The sequence below is a fragment of the Myotis lucifugus genome, unplaced genomic scaffold (assembly GCF_000147115.1).
Source record: "Myotis lucifugus unplaced genomic scaffold, Myoluc2.0 scaffold_2128, whole genome shotgun sequence".
NCBI lineage: Eukaryota > Metazoa > Chordata > Mammalia > Chiroptera > Vespertilionidae > Myotis > Myotis lucifugus.
The window spans coordinates 10,356-27,285 of record NW_005873176.1 but is presented as its reverse complement, the minus strand read 5'-3'; the positions used below and the strand labels follow the sequence as shown (position 1 = coordinate 27,285).

At 53.2% G+C, this 16,930-nt stretch overlaps 2 protein-coding genes across 5 annotated transcripts; one reads left to right on the top strand and one right to left on the bottom strand.

Annotated features, from left to right (window-relative positions):
* Window positions 1–2,197: 2,197 nt before the first annotated feature.
* Window positions 2,198–5,795, top strand: NUTM1 (NUT midline carcinoma family member 1; the record flags this gene model as incomplete). Its single annotated transcript, XM_006108346.1, has 4 exons — window positions 2,198–2,337; window positions 2,831–3,117; window positions 3,383–3,499; window positions 3,840–5,795. Coding segments are annotated over 4 exons (2,500 nt in total), but the record flags the coding sequence as incomplete, so codon positions are not given.
* A 1,805-nt stretch (window positions 5,796–7,600) lies between these two features.
* Window positions 7,601–15,100, bottom strand: LPCAT4 (lysophosphatidylcholine acyltransferase 4). Of its 4 annotated transcripts, none has more exons than XM_006108344.3 (14): window positions 14,888–15,100; window positions 13,467–13,609; window positions 12,915–13,135; window positions 12,417–12,529; window positions 12,233–12,293; window positions 11,886–11,944; window positions 11,657–11,691; window positions 11,053–11,107; window positions 10,855–10,937; window positions 10,490–10,615; window positions 10,017–10,149; window positions 8,754–8,852; window positions 8,253–8,409; window positions 7,601–7,977 (listed from the first exon to the last, which is right to left on the bottom strand). In XM_006108344.3, the coding sequence occupies exons 1-14, from the start codon at window positions 14,999–15,001 to the stop codon at window positions 7,823–7,825; spliced, it is 1,554 nt and encodes a 517-aa protein (XP_006108406.1). In that variant the 5' UTR covers window positions 15,002–15,100; the 3' UTR covers window positions 7,601–7,822. The 4 variants fall into 4 exon arrangements, with proteins under 4 accessions (XP_006108406.1, XP_006108407.1, XP_023604713.1 ...); XM_006108345.3 differs by having other exon boundaries at window positions 7,671–7,977; window positions 11,886–11,929; window positions 14,888–15,089; XM_023748945.1 differs by lacking the exons at window positions 10,855–10,937; window positions 11,053–11,107 and having other exon boundaries at window positions 7,671–7,977; window positions 14,888–15,089.
* Window positions 15,101–16,930: the final 1,830 nt, after the last annotated feature.

The following is a 16,930-nucleotide window of genomic DNA, read 5'->3' as shown; positions in this document are numbered from 1 at the left end:
AAGGGAGAGAGATAGAGAGTTAGAAACATCGATCAGCTGCCTCCTGCACATCTCCTACTGGGGATGTGCCCGCAACCCAGGTACATGCCCTTGACCCGAATCGAACCTGGGACCTTTCAGTCCACAGGTCGACGCTCTATCCATTGAGCCAAACTGGTTATGGCCACTTTGAATATTTCTTGCCACTCCCTTCTGGCCTGCATAGTTTCTGTTGAGAAATCAGCTGACATTCGTATGGGTACTCCCTTGTAGGTAACTGACTGTCTTTCTCTTGCTGCTTTTAAGATTCTCTCTTTGTCTTTTGCTCTTGGCATTTTAATTATGATGTGTCTTGGTGTGGTCCTCTTTGGATTCCTTTAGTTTGGGGTACTCTGTGCTTCCTGGACTTGTAAGTCTATTTCTTTCACCAGGTAGGGGAAGTTTTCTGTCATTATTTCTTCAAATAGGTTTTCAATATCTTGCTCTCTCTCTTCTTCTGGCACCCCCATAATTCGGATGTTGGTATGCTTGAAGTTGTCCCAGAGGCTCCTTACACTATCTTCATATTTTTGGATTCTTTTTTCTTTTTGTTTTTCCGGTTGGGTGTTTTTTGCTTCTTCGTATTTCAAATCTTTGACTTGATTCTTGCGATCCTCTAGTCTGCTGTTGGAACTCTGTATAATATTGTTTATTTCAGTCAGTGTAAGCTTAATTTCTAGTTGGTCCTTTTTCATATCCTCGAGGGTCTCACTAGATTTCTTGAGGGTCTCACTAAATTTATCGGCGGTTTCTAGAAAATTCTTAAAAAACCTTATAACCGTGGTTTTGAACTCTATATCCAATAGTTTGCTCTCCTCTATTTCTGTCATTTGTGACCTGTTTCTTTGTCTCCGCATTTTTTATGCTTCCCTGTGTTGATAGAGTGGCTTTGTGTGCTAGGTGTCCTTTAGGGCCCAGTGACTCAGCCTCCCCAATTACCTGGGGTGGACACTCTTGGTGCACCCCTTTGTGGGCTTTGTGCACAGTCTTGTTGTAGTTAAGCCTTGATTGTTGTAGGTATCACTGGGAGGAATTGACCTCCAGGCCGATTGGCTGTGAGAATCTGCTGTGTCTACAGTGGGAGAACTTCTGTGCTGAAGACACCCTTCTGGGGCAAGACTTGCTTCAGTGGGGCTTTGGTGCTCACTGAGTCTGCCCCCTGAGTGTGTCCCTTATGGATCTGAGGAGTTGTAATCTGGATGGTCCCACTCTGACCACTGGGTACACTGGCTCCTGGATCTCTAAGGAGGTGCTAATTTAGCTTCTGCCTGAGCCTACCCATTAGGAGCTATGGAGAGATCTGCAGATTCCTCTTCTTTGTTTGGGGTTTGGAGGTGCCCAGATGAGGCCCAGCTGTGAAGCAATGCAAGCTGCTGTGGGGCCTTGGGCCTTCTTTTGGAAGTTCTGGGTCTCTCTGACCCAGCTGCAGTTTGTTAGGTAATTTTCAGATTGCAAAGGGCCAGGCCTTTCATATGCAAAAGCCTCTGTGCGCAGCTTGGGTGGGGCGGGGTCTCAGGGAATCAACAGGGCAGAGCAAACAGCTATGGCTGCTCTTCAGTCCTACCCTAAGAGGCCCCGCGTCTCAGTGTCCCAGTAATCGCTCCAAGCACCTCTGAGAGAAAGCTGCCCTCGCCTCGAGTTCCCACCGATGCCAGACAGTCCAGTTTCTCCCCGTATGAGTCTGGGTCCCCAGAGACTCGCCCGGAACTGGAGTTCAGAGCAGTCTGGAGTTTGAGACTCCCTCCAGATTGAAAAAGACAACCATGTCCTCAGCTGCCAGCCCTTTCTGCGTGCGCCTCTGTACCTCTGCACTTTACTTCCACACCTTCTCTGAGTCTCAGTGTGCTTTTCTCTGTCCTTCTAGTTGTAGAATTTCCACTCAGCCAGCCTCCCTGTGGTTCTGGATGATGTCCATTTTGTCTTTTAGTTGTATTTTTGAGGTTGTTGTGCGAGGTAGCAATTTCCGGTGTTTACCTATGCCGCCATCTTGGTTTCTCTCCATTGTTCATTTTCTTAACAAGCTTCCTAGGTGACGACTGTAGGTGGAGGGACTGTGTGGTGATCTTGTGAGGTTTCCTCAGATGTGTTACATGGTCATCTGTGAGCAGCTGCCTCCTGGCGTCTGGGTTTCTGATGGGTCTGGCCTTAGCACTGCCTGAGCCTTCTTCCCCGTCTGCAGGTTCATGGAGTTTGAGGCTGAGGAGGAGATGCAGAATAATAACACACAGCTGGTGAATGGGTCCCAGGGTTTGCCTCCTGCAGCCCCTCTGAAAGTTGATCCTCCAGCGCTCCAGGCCCCTGAGGTTTGCCAGCAACCAGGTAAGGCTACCCAGTTCTAACAGAAGCCTTACACCAGAGGCTCAAAGGAAGGCATCCAGAAAGCAAGCATGGGTTGGGGAAGGCATTGCCCTTGCTTCTGCCTCTTTTCCTCGAGAGGGTGGGATTAGATGTTCCAAACAGGGCAAATATAGGAGACTGGGTTCTCCGATTCCCTTGGTCCCAATCTAGGTATTGATCTTGGCCAAGTAAACCAACTACTCTCTCATCGAGGCTGTAAGTGCAGCCCATAATACCTCATCTACCTCAGAAATGGGGCCTGGATTGGGGAGTTCTTGGGATTTCGGGGGTTGCAAGATTCTTCATACAGTGGCTCTCTCTCAGGTCCTGCAGCCCCTCAATCTTTTCCCATGGCTGGTACTTTCCGGGGTGGCCCTATCCAGCCTGGAGCATTTGTGTTCTCCCACGGGGTCGGGAGGCAGAAGCTGTAGTCTTGGTGCCACTTTCCATTCCCCCTTTTCATCTCTTCCCTTAGTGTATATTCCCAAGAAGGCAGCCTCCAAGTCACGGACCCCCCGCCGGCGGCAGCGCAAAACCCAGAAGCCTCCAGTTCCCGAGGCACCCAAGGAAATCCCACCAGAAGCTGTGAAAGAGTATGCTGACATCATGGAAGGGCTGGTGGGGAACCACTTGGCCACTGGGGAGTCGGATGGAAGACCGGAAGAGGATGAGCAGCCGCAGGAGGAGGAAGGGCTGTATCCAGATCCAGATCTCCTGAGCTACATCGAGGAGCTGTGTTCGCAGGAGGACTTTGTCTCCAAGGTGAGGGCCGGGCCTGGAGGTCTGGTTTCTAGCAGATCCTGGGGTGGGAACTCCAGGGAACCGAAGATCTAGGGTTCTGCCCTCAACTCTGTTCTGTACTGAACAATGCATGTGCATGTATGCACGCATGTGAATGTGTATAGCTGGTGGTGGTCATGGCTTATAACAACCTGGGGTGGGGAGGGCACTTATGGCTTCTCGAGAGCCTCTTGGCTCACAAGTTACCTCCTGTCAGACTCATATCACTTTTCCTTCTATTGCCCAGGTGGAGGCCATCATTCACCCCCAATTTATGGCAGATATACTGTCCCCAGAAGAAGAGAGGGACCCCTTGGCTTTAATGGAGGAGCTGGAGCAACAAGAAGGATTCAGTCTTTCCCAGGTAAACCTGAAGGGTTGGGGGTATCAGAACAGGAAGGTCGCATGTTGTTAGCTAACCCTACACTGTCGTGGATGGTAGGACTTCTGGAGATGAACAGCTTCAGGAGTGGGCTACGGGTACTGAACCGTAGTAAGGGACTGTGGACATGCAGGAAAAGGGAAGCGTAAGGGCTCAAAGTGTGGGAATAAGGTCCAAGAAGGCAGAAAAGAGCTATGGTATCTGTCTTTAATACTGTCACTTAAGCCACTTGCTTGCATTCTCTGCCCTGCCCATCCCCTCAGCCCCCCCCCCCCCCCAACCATGTGTAGCATAGCATGCTATGTGTCCATTCTCCTTCCAGCTGGTTCAGAGGAGACTCCTGGCCCTGGAGGAGGAAGAGGATGCAGAGGCAGCTCCAGGTTGCACTGGAGCTCAATTGGACTCAAGTGCTTCTGTTTCTGATGAGGATGAAGATGGGGGTGGACGGCTTCGGCCTTCACCTGGGCATAGGGTGGCTGGGGGCACTGTTTGCCTTGGGAAATCTGCTTCTCCAGGAAAGCAAGCGAGGGAAGTGCATAGTGGGCAGGAACAGGCCCTAGATGGCCCAAGGGGCATGTGCAGGGATGGGAACACCCTGGCATCTCCCAGCAGCTGGGACTTGCCCATAGAACTTGCATCTCCACAGGGAACTCAAGGGTCCTTAGGTACAGAGAGAAGAGGACCTGGAAAGGTGGCAAACCAAATATCCCCACACCCAGGTGACCACGTGGGAGGTGCTGGGTTCCCTGGGCACTCCCTGGTGGCTGACGGGCCTTCTGAGGCTCTGTCCCTTTGCTGGCAGGAAGATCTCCAGCTCGAGATAGTTCCCGGTTTGGAAGCTGCGCTCGCAGAACCAGAGCTGGCTCCTCTGCAAGAACCCGGGCTACAGACAGGGGGTGTTGGAGTGCTGCATCAAGGGCAGGAGCTGCTAGCAGAGCCCCAGGAAGGCTGCTCAGGAGTCATGTGGGGAGGTGACAGAAGTCCTTTTGTGCTTCAGAGCTTTGACCAGAGCTTTTCCCCTAGAGCGGTTGAGGACAAGGACGAGGATGGGGTCTCGTTCAGTCCAGGGCTTTGGCTCAGCAGTGAGATGGATGAAGTAGGCTTAGAGTTGCCCTTACCGATCGAGGTCACAGAGAACTTCCAGGATGATGGGGAATATGTACCTGAGCATCAGGGAGGCTGCCAGGCACTGGGTCCAAGAGAAACCATAGCACCTGGGGCTCTGGGGAGCAGTCCAATTCTCTGTGGAGGCACAGATGCCACAGCTGCCCTAGGAAAGAGGAACTATAGCCTAGCCTTGAGGCCTAAAGAAAATAGAGAACAGAGTCCTGAGACTATACAGGATCCCAGTGATCTGTGGGCTCAAGACTGCCTTGCATTCCTAGAAGGCTGTATTGATGCCTCCACACTGATTTCCAAAGAAATCCTCCTGCCTGCTTGTCAAGGCAATGTCATTATCCTGGGGACCCAGGATGCCTCCACCTTCCCTGAGGCCAGCCAAGAGGCAGGGAACAGAGGCAGTTCCATTTCTCTGTTGGAAACCGCAGTTGACAGCAATATACTAGATGTTAGAGAAGCCTGCGGCCTCCCGTTAGGGGTCAGTGAGGATACCGGCCCGCTACATTTTAGTTATCACCCCTCAGGAGAGGGCAGGGAGGACACTGATTTGTTGAATTCAAAAGACCTTGCTCCCTTCCTAGGGAATCAAGAGTCTTATGCACATGGGACTCCCAAGGCAACATCTTGCCGGGGCCTTTCGAGAACTTCCCCTCGATGGGGAGCCAGGGGTGCCTCAGTTCTGAAAGAAGCCTCTCCTGTTAGAGGAGCATGCAGTCCAGCAGGTGGGGCCAAAGGAAAGGAAGAGGAGGAGGAGGAGGTGGAGGAAGAGGAGGAGGAGGAGGAGGAGGAGGAGGAAGATGAGGAACTCTCTGGCTTTGCCTACCTCTTGGCCTCTAAACTAAGCCTGTCACCAAGGCGTCCTCCTCTTGGTCCTCACCCTGCTCCAGGCCTGTCCTCCACGGGAGGTCAGGGGCTCCAGAGAGCATCCTGCTCCCTCTCTGCGGAGGCAAACGGCCCTGGCCAGCCTCCATATCCTGTTGCTAAGTCTAGGAAGCGAGCTCTAGTTGCAGGTCCAGTACCTACTGGAAAGAGGCCCTACCTGGGAGCAGAACTTGCGGTCTCTGGGGAGAAACCCCTGGCTCTACCCTCGCAGCCTCGTAAAAGAAGGCGCGACGGTTTGGGCTCAGGCAGAAGGAAGAAACGCCGCCGTTGCCAGTAAGGAGCAGCAGCACCTTCCTATCCCTCCTGCCAGTCCCTGAAGCCAGGGCCCCTTGAATAGATTTCACCCCAGTTGCACACAAACCAGAGACTTGTTCTCAGTCCTTTGTTTTTGTAGTTCTGCGAAAGTGGTTAGTGTGGGGAGGGAGGTCACACCAGTTTAGTTTTGAGGAGGTGCCCTGGTGGGAGGTGAGGGCGAAGTACCTTCGAAGTTGTATGAGAACAAAATGAATAAAGGTTTTTTTTGTTAGAAAGTACTCTCCGTGTGCTCATTTATATTCACTTCTTGGCTCCCAGATGGGGTAAGATGCTGTACAGAAAGGTGGGGTGGCCTTGGATTCCACAGATTGACACTTTTCCTGCCATTAGCCTTGTTCAGGCTCTCTGATAAGCCCCAGCACTGAGAAGTCCCCGTGAGACTTCATCCCTCCCCCTCATCATAGGCCAGGATGTGGGTATTTGGAGGGTTTCTCTGGACAGCCTGTCATTGTCTGTTTCCTTTTAAGTCTATATGGAGCCCTGGCTGGTGTGCTCAGTTGTTAGAATGTCAGATCACACACCGAAGGGTTTCATGTTCAATTCCTAGTCAAGGGCATGTACCTGGGTTGCAGGTTCCATCCCCGGCCCAGTGGTCAGGGCACACATGGGAGGCAATCAATAGATGTGTCCCACATTGATGTTTCTCTCTCCTGTCCTCTCTAAAAATCAATGGAAAAATATCCTCAGGTCAAGGTAAGGATTTAAAAAAAAGAGATTACCAAAAAAACCCTCACAGAAGTCTATATGGAAAGATGCTGCTGGTGTGGCTCAGTGGTTGAGCATCTACCCATGAACCAGGTCATGGTTCAATTCCTGGTCAGGGTACATGGCTGGGTTGTGGGCTGAATCCCCAGTAAGGGTCATGCAGGAGGCAGCCAATTGATGATTCTCTTGCATCACTGATGTTTCTCTCTCTCTCCCTGAAATCAATAAAAACATGTGTGTGTGTGTGTGTGTGTGTGTGTATATATATATATATAGAGAGAGAGAAATATGCTAATTAACTGGGATGCTGTAACAGGTCAACCTGACAGGAGGAGGCTGCACATGCAGCATGGGGGGCGGGGCGGCAGGGGCCTCCACGTGCCTGGGCTGGGGGAGGGCCTGATCAGCAGCGGCCACAGCTGCTTCAAGTGCCGGAGAGTGAGGCAGGGCCTACCGGCGACTCGAGGGTGGGCGGCGCCGTGTGATTTCAAATCACGCACTGGGATCCTAATATATATATATGTGAAAGATGCCCTTTAAAAAACCTGGGATAGGTATTTAATTTTTAAAATATAATTTTCCATAACTGTGTCTAGACATGCACCTCTCTATAAGAGGGCTTTATTTTCTTCTTCCTTGAAAAGAGGCTGGACAGAAGGGACTGAAGTGTCCTCAATTCAATCCCATGGCAGAAAAACCCTCTTGTGTGGTTGGTCTGAGCTACAGAGAGGAGGCATCCATCTCAGTAGGATTATTAAATATGGGATGGCAGTTAGCTATTTTTTAATCTCTAATGAGGACAGAACAAGAGGGAATAGGCTGGAAAGAGGTCCACGAGTAAGCCTGTTAAAATGTGCATACACAGGGCATGACAACCGGAGGAAAGGACATGAGAACTGCAGGATTTCTGTGCAGAAAAGCACCACGTTCAATTGGAAGTGAGGCTTCATCCAGCTCTGGCTAACAGGACTAACCTGGGGAACCTTCGGGATTGTCCAACGGCTAGCCGGCAACTATTAATCCCTTTCCTTCCCATCTAATGATGCCATCAATGTGACCGAGCTTCGTATTTTTTAAATAGATATAGATATATATTTATATTTATATATAAAATAGTTTCTTACAAAAAACCCCAAACAAACAAACAAAAATGAAAATCAACTTAAAAAAAACCAAACAATAACAAAAAATCAAGCAGGAGCAGAGAGGGCTTGAGGCCCAGGGTCGGCCCCTGGCGCTGTCTTGAGTCTGCGGGCCAGATGCGAGCTGGGGAGGTGGAGGGGCTCAGTCGCCCTTCTGCTTGGGTGAGTGCACAGTCCCGTTGGCCAGAGCAGGGCAGCTGCCTGGGGATGAGGCATTTGGTGTCTGGGAAGGGCGCAGGTAGGTGCTGAACAGCTTCCCGTGGAGTGGGTCACGGAGGGAGAAGTCCTGGAACTGACCTGGATAGATAATTGTGAGATGGGAAAAGTAAAATTACATCTAGGAAGGAGAGGAAGTGGGCACCCTGCTCTTTTCTCAGCATGTTTTGTCACTCTCATCTCTGCGTCACTTCTCAAATCCAAGTTTATGTCCTTTCAGCCTTTTAGCCAATCCCACCCATCCTTACCTCTCAGATGGTCTGCTCCCTGGCACTGGATACCAGCCCTTGTTCCCTCCCGGCCCAGTGCTGAAGGTGCCCCAAATGCCCACGTGGGCTGAGAAGACAGTGACTCACAGAGGGAGAGGCCTTGGTGAGGTCCCGCCTGGCACAGCTCGGCATGCAAAGTCTCGGCAGCAGGGCGGGGCGACCCCAGCAGCAGGTGCAGGATGGTGCTGAAGCCGTCGCTGCACAGGAGGCGGCTGGGCCCCTCTGCCTGCTCCTCCGCAAACAGCTGGGAGAGAAGGGGACACAGGTCAAGCCCTCCCCTCGTGCCATCACCCCATACTCTCCCGAAGGTCTGCCCGACAGGCTCCTCCTCTTCCAAGAATGCAAAATACAGGCCCTCCCTGCCCCCTGGGTCCTTTCTGCAGGAGAATTTAACCTCACAGCTGCTGTCCTCCTGTTCCCAGCTAAGCCTCAATATACAGACACCGGAGCTCTGCGGTTTACAGTGTGGCACAGGGCTGGACACCAAGCACCAGCTATCTAGAAGCTACTGGTAATAGAATACCACACAGGCTTCTGGGTGGGGTGAGCACAGCTGCCACGTCCACTCTCCCCCCACCCCCCTGGTACCTCAAAGGCCAGGCGAGTCAGCTCCTCTAGGCCTGTGCCCCTATCCAGAGCTGCCAACGCAAGGGCCACATCTCGGAAGTCCACCAAACCGTTGGCATCCTGGAGTGTGAAAGAGAAACGAGGGCGACGTGGGGGACCAACCCTGCGTCCTCCCTCTTCTCAGCAGGCACAGGGGTGACTCCTGTGTCCACTCCCCTGAGAACCCAGAGTCCTTAACTCTCCAGGATCCCTGATAGTTCTCTCAGGTCATGGGTTTGCTCAATCTCTACCCCAAGTCACCTGGTGACACAGCTCTCTATCAAAGGATCTTCTAGGAATGTGAGGGAATCCCTCAGGAATGCTGAAATTACCATTCAGTTCTGACTTATCGTTGAGGGCATTCCTGGCCCCCAAGCTGGAAAAATTGGTTCTCTGCTGACTCATCCTGTGTGGGAGAACCGGTCCAGCAGACTAAAAGGGGGCCACTGGCATAATTTCTTACAAAAAGACCAAGAAGGATGCCTGCCAACTCTAGGGGGAGCCATGGCATTCGGGCTTTGGTTCTGTTCTGCCACAGGCTAAGTGGGGAAGCTCCTTCCAGGGACAGTCTGTGCCATCTTAAATTTCAACACACCTGGTCACACTCTGTCCCTTCAGAGGACATTGAGAGCCACCGTCTGCATCTTAGATAAAAAAAAAAAAGAGCTCCTTGGGACCACTGGTGGTTGTTCATAAACATTAAGAATCTTCTGGGACAACCTTATTATAATTCAACAGGAAAACCTGGTAAAGTCCCAGGAAATAATCTGGTTTGTCAAAATTCTCGGGAAAGTTCAGAAATTCCCCCGAGAAGCTGTGGGATATTTTTAAAAATCTGCCCAAATATAGCAAATACTCCTGGGTCTCTAACTCTTAACCGTCTAACCTGTCCAGTGCTGTCTCCATGTCACCTTCCCACCCAACCCTCATGCCTCTTCTCTGAAACCCGAACGCAGTGACTTTCAAGGTCATATGATCCCTTGCCTTTGCCAATCTCTAAAAGTGGCTTTGGAAATGTATGGATCTCACTGACCACCCTACAACAATTAAGACATTGCTCTGCGATGCAATGGATACTCTATAAAAAAATAAACTCCTCAGAGGACCTCAGAAGCTGGCCATCTGACAACGGCGGTTAGAACATCCAGCACAGACTCCAAATTGGCCATCTAATGCGACTGACGTGGCCACTCGGGTGACATCCTTAAATGCTGAGCTCTGCGCCCTTCATCCCAGCTCCATTACCTTCTGGAAGTAGCTAAAGGCACCAGCCACGGTCTGAGGGTCAGAGAGCTGGAGCTGCCTGGCAAACTCATCCTGGTTGATCATTCGACTCCGGCCTGGCTCTGCCCCAGTGTCCACATAGCCAGGGGACAGCCTACAATGGAATTGTTGAAGGCAGAGAGCTGACTCAGTTTCATTCTGGGCACACCACCCAGCAGGACCTTGGGTCCAGCCCCAAGAGTTTTCCAGTGTTGGTACACCTGGTGTTTTTCTAAGATATACTCTGACTCCAAGTCCCTTCAGAGCCATTCTTACCGTTTTTTCACTTGGGTAATTACATATCTTTCCCTTTCTTTTTCCTCCATTATCTTTTAAAAATCCTTCTATCTTCCCACTTTTTAAAAAAAAGACTTTCCTTGCTCCTTCCCATTTCTTCTTACTCTTTTTCTGTCTATACATGACACTGACCATTCGTCACCATTAAGGTCACTTACCCAGCCTTTCGAAGAACCTTTCCCAGTTCCCAGAGCTGTGGCTCAAATGCTACCTTCAGCCGGCCCACCACAATCACAGGCAAGCTTCCTACAAACTCGCACTCGGTGGCCGGAATGCCCAGGGCCCTATAGGATGAAGAGGGATGGAATGGGGGGGAGGGGAAGAATGAGGCAGAAGAATTTTTTGAGGGTTCATTACTGACTGACCTAATGACCAGGGAGAGGACAGTGGGCTCCTTTTACCCTCATCCACCCTGTCTCAGCCCTTTCCCCCAATTTTGACTCAAAACCTCAGCCCTCCACCCCCTCCTGTGGTCCCTTTGCCCTATATATCTGCTCCAGGAAATACTCTGTAGAACACTCACTGTGCCATAACCCTCTGCACATTGTTGGCATAGAGGGTGGGGTCCCTGCTCTCCTCCGGGCTGGGGTGGTACACAGGGAGGAACTGAAACACATACACTTCCCATCAGGATCTCAAAGCCAGGTGACCACTCCATCTTTTCCAAAAGCTTCAGGGGTCAGTGGATGCCCACTCTCCCAACCCACCATGGGGGTCATACCTCCACATCTACGATGCTGCAGGGTTGAGAGGCTGTGAGCCAGAGGACTTTGAGTCTGAGACAAGAGAGATTTCAGATGCTCACTAATTTCTCACTATGCGCTCCTCCCACCAGGAACAGGGGAGTGGGAAATTTCTGCTCACTGATATAAAAACGGACTCCTAGCCATAAAGTCAGCTGTGCAAATGTGTTGGGAGACAGGGAAGGGCCAGAAAGGTGGGAGGGAAAGTGAGAGGCTTTTCAGGGATGTGCCAGAGGAAGAACCGCGGGCGAGAAGAGGTTTGAGTAACTGGGAAAAGGGCAAGAGGCAAGCCTGATGGTGGTGGTTCTTAGGAAGGAAAGAGGGAAGGAGAAAATCACTTAGGAAAAGGGAAGTAAGTTAAAGGAGCTTTAATCACAGCACGGATGCTGGGGTCGGAGAGCTCAAAGCACTTTCAGATCACATGGGAGAGCAGAACAAAACAGTGGGAAACAAGCATCTTCCCTAGCGTGCTCTCATCCAAGAATGAAGGGCCACCGGCCTTGTCTGGAGATTGGAAGATGGGCCAGGAGTTCTCTGATAGACCCTGCTCTCCACCCTCACCCCAGGACCACCAGAACTCACACTCCAGGGCCCCTCCATGCCCAGCTGGTGGTGTCCTATGGGAGAAACAGAGGCGAGGGGAGAAAAGGCATTATTTTCTTCCCTGGAACTGGCCAATCCTCTCTGAGCAGAGGCCGGGACCCCACCCTGGCCCCACCCCCACGTGCACACCCCATCATGGTACTAACAGTTTTCACCCATTAGGGTGAATTCATCCTCCCTCATCCCCCTCTCTTAGACCAAGACTCACCAGACTGTTGGGGTAGCGGATGAGGATGGGCTGCACAGGGACCCCTGCGATGAAAGCTCCTAAGTCCCATTTCCACCCCCACCCCCCCAGGCAGAGGTTAGTCCACAGAGGCAGCTAGAGGGCATGAGTGCAGGGGTCTGGGACAGTTCTCAACTGAGATCTGGATTTTGTTCTGTTTCACTTATAATTTTCTCTCTGACTTCTGGAGACTTGTCAGGGTCAGCTAGGCAGTTTCCTGTCTCCCATTCCTCCCCCACCCCTCCACTTCTTGGGTTATTCCAGAGTCCCTCTTTAAAACAGAGGCTCCTTTTGCCTACAGCCCTACCACCCACTATCACTTTATTCACCTGGTTTGAATTTAAGCAAAGCCTTCTTGTTGGAACAGGTGCCCTCAGGAAAGAACAGTACCTGGAGAACAAAGTCCAAGGGACCAGAATGAGGTGGGGTAGGCTGAAGGTGAGGAGAGAGGAAAGAGAAGCCTCTTTAGGAGCACGTTAAAGGCGAGGAGAGAGTCTTAAGACCCTTACCCACCTGGGGCCACTTGCCTCCTGAGGTAGCCCGCCTTCGGACTTCCTCTACCACTCTGCGCCGAGAAGCCGGATCATGGCGGGATACGAGGATGGCTTGGTTGAAGCGAAGAAGGGCTGAGGTCCAGAGAGGATACTAGGAGTCACTTGGTTCCTACCAGGGGACAATAACACCCACAACCTCCCCTCCTTCAACAGTAGGAGATGCTTCTCAGTTATCCCTTTGCCCTGGGGATCCTCCTTTTAGTGTATGTTGCCCTTTTAGGGAACTGACCAGAGTTCCCTCCAACACCTTCTCTAAGCCCCAGCCCTCAGAGTCTAAGATGTGGGTTCACGAATGGTGTTAATTTGCATTTCATTTGCCCACATCAGTCCATCTCTTCTAACGTCTCCCCTGCAACCTTGAGGTCAGTTCTTCTCTCCAGAGTGTGTCCATCTGATTCCTGTCTTTTTTTGCCCATAGTTGTCATCTCTCCCATTTACCCCTCTTAAACTCTCTCACCTCCAATGACCGGCACAGAAAGGTTCTCAGCTCGGGACACAACCTTGGGCAGGTCACAGGGCAGAAGAACAATGGGGTCAAAGAAAGTAGAGTGGGGGGCGGCAACAAGGACAGGGGCTTGGAGGCGAGAGGCCCGCTGGCCCCGAACACGAATCCGGAGGAAGCCCAGGAGGAAAAAGAGCAGGCGGCTGAGGCCCAGCACCCCGTTGTGGCACACAGTCCTGCAGGGCAAGGTGGGGCGTCAGTGGAGGTAGGGACTCTGACCCTCACTCACCCGGGTGTAGGCACCTGGGAAAGCAGGTGCCCTTCTTTTGCCCTCTATTACTCTGGCCAAGGGGTGGAAGTCTCTGGCTACTCTGGGACATAGCAGGGCACATCCCTTAGTGATGAGGTCCTGGGGACCAGGTCTGAGCCTGGCTGACTCATCTCACCTTGCCAGGCTGGGTACCAGAGCTTCAGAACCCTCCCTCCTGTTCTTCTCAAAGAGGGAGCAGAATAAACAGCAGGAAACAAGTGAGACGAAGGGTGTCAGGGAGCTAAGCCCCCACTTACTTCCTCCATCCTGTCAGTGGCTCCTGAAGCTGCTCCTCAGAAAGACCAGCTACTTGCAGCCAGGCAAAGGGCCAGAGGAGAAAGAGGACGATAAAGGCCAGAAGCACCCGGATGGGGGCCAGCAGTGCCCCTAGGAGGCAGAACTGCAGAGGGTGGGAGAGAATGCCACTTCAGGGCTGGGAGATGCTCCCGCCAAAGCTTCCTCTCCCCATAACGACAGACCCAGGAGCAGAGAGCCACTGCCCACTAGATCAGGAGGCAAGTAGTGTAGAAACAGGAGACTGAGTTGGCATCCAAGGTGGGATGACGGTACCAACGAGAACAAGTGAATAAAAGATTAACAGGACTAGGGGCCTCATTTTCCTATCTTTCAGTTGGTCTCCATCCCACCTATAAAATGTCATGAAATGCATCTGGCTGTCAAGAGTATTTAATGATAACCTATGTGAACACACCCAGCACAGTGCTTGATGTGCAGTAGGCTGGAGATAGTTCCTCCTCACCCACGTCCCATTCCATAAATAGCTCCTAGGTCCAACAGAAACCAGGAGGATGGTTCTTTCCATGTTGGGCCTGGGAGATAGAGGGCTGGAACGCACAGAGATCCCCTTTTCAGGCCGCAGGCCAGTCTCTAGTTCTGCCCACTAGCACGCCCCTAGTACTGGGGGGTGGGGAAGAGAAGGGCTCGGCCCTCCTCCGAAGGATAGGGGTTGCCAGGAGCCAGGGTGACTCCAAGGGCTGCCGGAGGGAGAGCGCAGGTAAACAAAACAAGCCCCAGGAGCTCGCCTCCGGGGAGGTGATGGCAGCAGTAACCTTGGACACTCCCCACACCACTCATCAATCAGTTCCGCCAGGCTGGTGCGACCCCGCACTTCCTGTAGCCAACCCCGTTCGCAGCCCTCCCTACCCCGGAGGTGCTGCAGTACGGGGTGGGGGTGGGGGTGGGGGTGGGGGTAGGAGTGGAAAGAGGGGGCGTTGGAAGGGCACAAGGGCGCAGACTCCCGGCCCACAAACCCGTTTCCTCTAATTCAGAGCCTCGGAGAAGCATCCAGCACGCCCCTGCCCCCACCCCCGGCTTTCCGTAGCCGTCAACTCCTTCCTAGCCCCTCGGCCTCCGCAGGATGTAATCCGCATTCCCCGCGCCCTCCATCTCCCCTACCCCTTGCTCCCCTGCAGCCCTCCGTCCTCACCTCGCCAGTTCTTCCACACCTTGGAGCACGTCTATCGCTCAAGCCCGCGTCCTCTCCAGGGCTCCTCGCTCATCTCCCCGCCACCCCCACGTGCGCACCCCCGACTCCCGCCCCGCAAGCCTCTCCACCATGTCCTGTCCGGATCCCCATCCCTGTTTTTGCCAGGTCTCTAAAATGGCTTTCTTTTCCAACCCCCAGGGGTCTTCCCGACGTCCCACACCCACACCTTACCTTAATCCTCTGGAGGCGGGAGAGATGTAACTCGTGCACGAACGGGTTGGGGGGCGTTGAGGGTCCGGAGGTGGGCTCGAGGGGGACGCAGTCCCCCGGGCTTCCCTGGCTCATAGCGGCGGGAGAAGGCGGGAGGGAGAGCGGCCCCCGGCCCCGCTCTGCAGATCTCGCAGCAGCGGTGCAGCGGCGCGGCGGCAGCGCTCTGGCCCGGGCCCCGCCTGATGCGGGGCACGGAGGGTCGTGGAGCGGGCGGCGTGGCCCGGCCCGCGTTGCCAGGGAGCCGGCCGATGGCAGGGACTCCCGACGCTCTGAGCGCCCGGCTCCTCCGCTCTCCGGCGCGGCGGCCGCAGGCCCTCCGGCCATTGTTCCGCGGCGGCCGGATGCTGGGGCGCGGCTCCCGCCTGCGGATGCCGCGGGTCCGACTCTCCGGGCCGGCCTCTCCGACGATCTGGCCGCCGCCTCCCCGCTGGCCTCCGGCTGCGAGCGGGGGTTTGGGATTTCGAGGTGGGCGTGGAGCCGAGATCGCGCTCCGACTGGGCTCGCGGGTCGAGGTCACCCTGCGGGCGCAGGTTGGGGTGGGGACCTCGGGCGGATGGGGATGGGGATGGGGATGGGAGGGCGGGTGCGCTGTGCGCGGAGGCCAGCAGCTCGGGGGCGAGGCGGGGTCCAACTCTCCGGCTCCCGGCAGCTGCTTCACCTCGGAAGCCGACCACCTCTCCTTCCTGGGCCGGGCGAGGACTGGAGGCGCTCCCGACCTCCGGCGGCCCGCGGCGGGCCTCACTCCTCCGCATCCTCACTCCTCTGCATCCCTCAACACCCTCCCCGCATCCACTTTCCTGCCAGGGGGGCAAGGGATGGCTCACCTGTTCTGGTGTGGAGGGCTCCTGGACTCCGTGAGTCGCCCAGGCTACCCTCCAGACGCTGGCCCACGTGCTTCCCAGGAGCCCTACAAGCCAGGGTGAGGAGGGCCGGTGGGTCCCGGGAAAGCTGGGATGACGCCAGGGGCCACAGTTTTTCCCGTCTAGTGTCTCTTTTCGATTGCTGTCTCCCTCTCTCCACTGTGCAAGAGGACAGATACCCTCCACCCCCCAAACTACAGACTATCCTAGAAAACTCATCAACTGGTCAGCCACTGTTTGCCAGGGGATGGTGAGATCAGGGAAGTGGGTGGACTTTGAGACCCACAGCCCATAACACAATCAGAAAGATAATAATACCTTGACAAAAAGGAATAAGAGCTTCATTGCGTGTGGAAAGAAACTGCCTTCGGTTCACCTTGTTTTATTTCTCTCTTCTGCAACCCTGTCAATCACCACTTTGTGAGGGTAGTGAGGACAATGGCAGATTAATGGGCAGCGGGGTCATTGGGTGCCTCATTCTTTGTGAGAATGCCTTACGAATGAACACTCTCTTTATATTCCTCTGGGTGTTTCTGAATGTGACACCTCTGACTGCTGGAGCCATTTTGCAATTACCCTGAGGATCTGCAATCACTAGGGTAGCGAAGTGGTGAGATGCAAAGAGTTCTGGATCTTTGATGACAGAAAGGAGCCTCTGATCAAACCAATTTAAAGTCTGAAGTACTTCTGGGTTTCCTGTTATACGAGAAAATAAATTTTCTTGCTTGTTAAGCCAGTTTGAGTCAGAAGAGATTTTCCTATGTGCAAAAATCCACTGTATTAGTTTTCAACTCTTGTGTAACAAATTACCATACAATTGACAGCTCAAAACAGCCTTCACTGCCCTGCCCAGTGGTTGAGTGTCGACCTATGAACCAAGAGGTCAGGATTGGATTCCCCGTCAGGGCATATGCCTGGGTTGTGCGCTGGATCCCCAGTGTGGGGTGTGTAGGAGGCAGCCTATCAATGACTCTCTCTCATCATTGATGCTTCTATCCCTTCCTCTCCCTTTCTCTCTGAAATCAATAAAACAAACAAACAAACAAACAAACAGCCTTCACTTACTATCACAGTTTCTCTAGGTCAGAAGTCCAGAACCAGCTTTGCTCTAGGTCCTCTGCTGGGGCTCGCACAAGACTGAAAT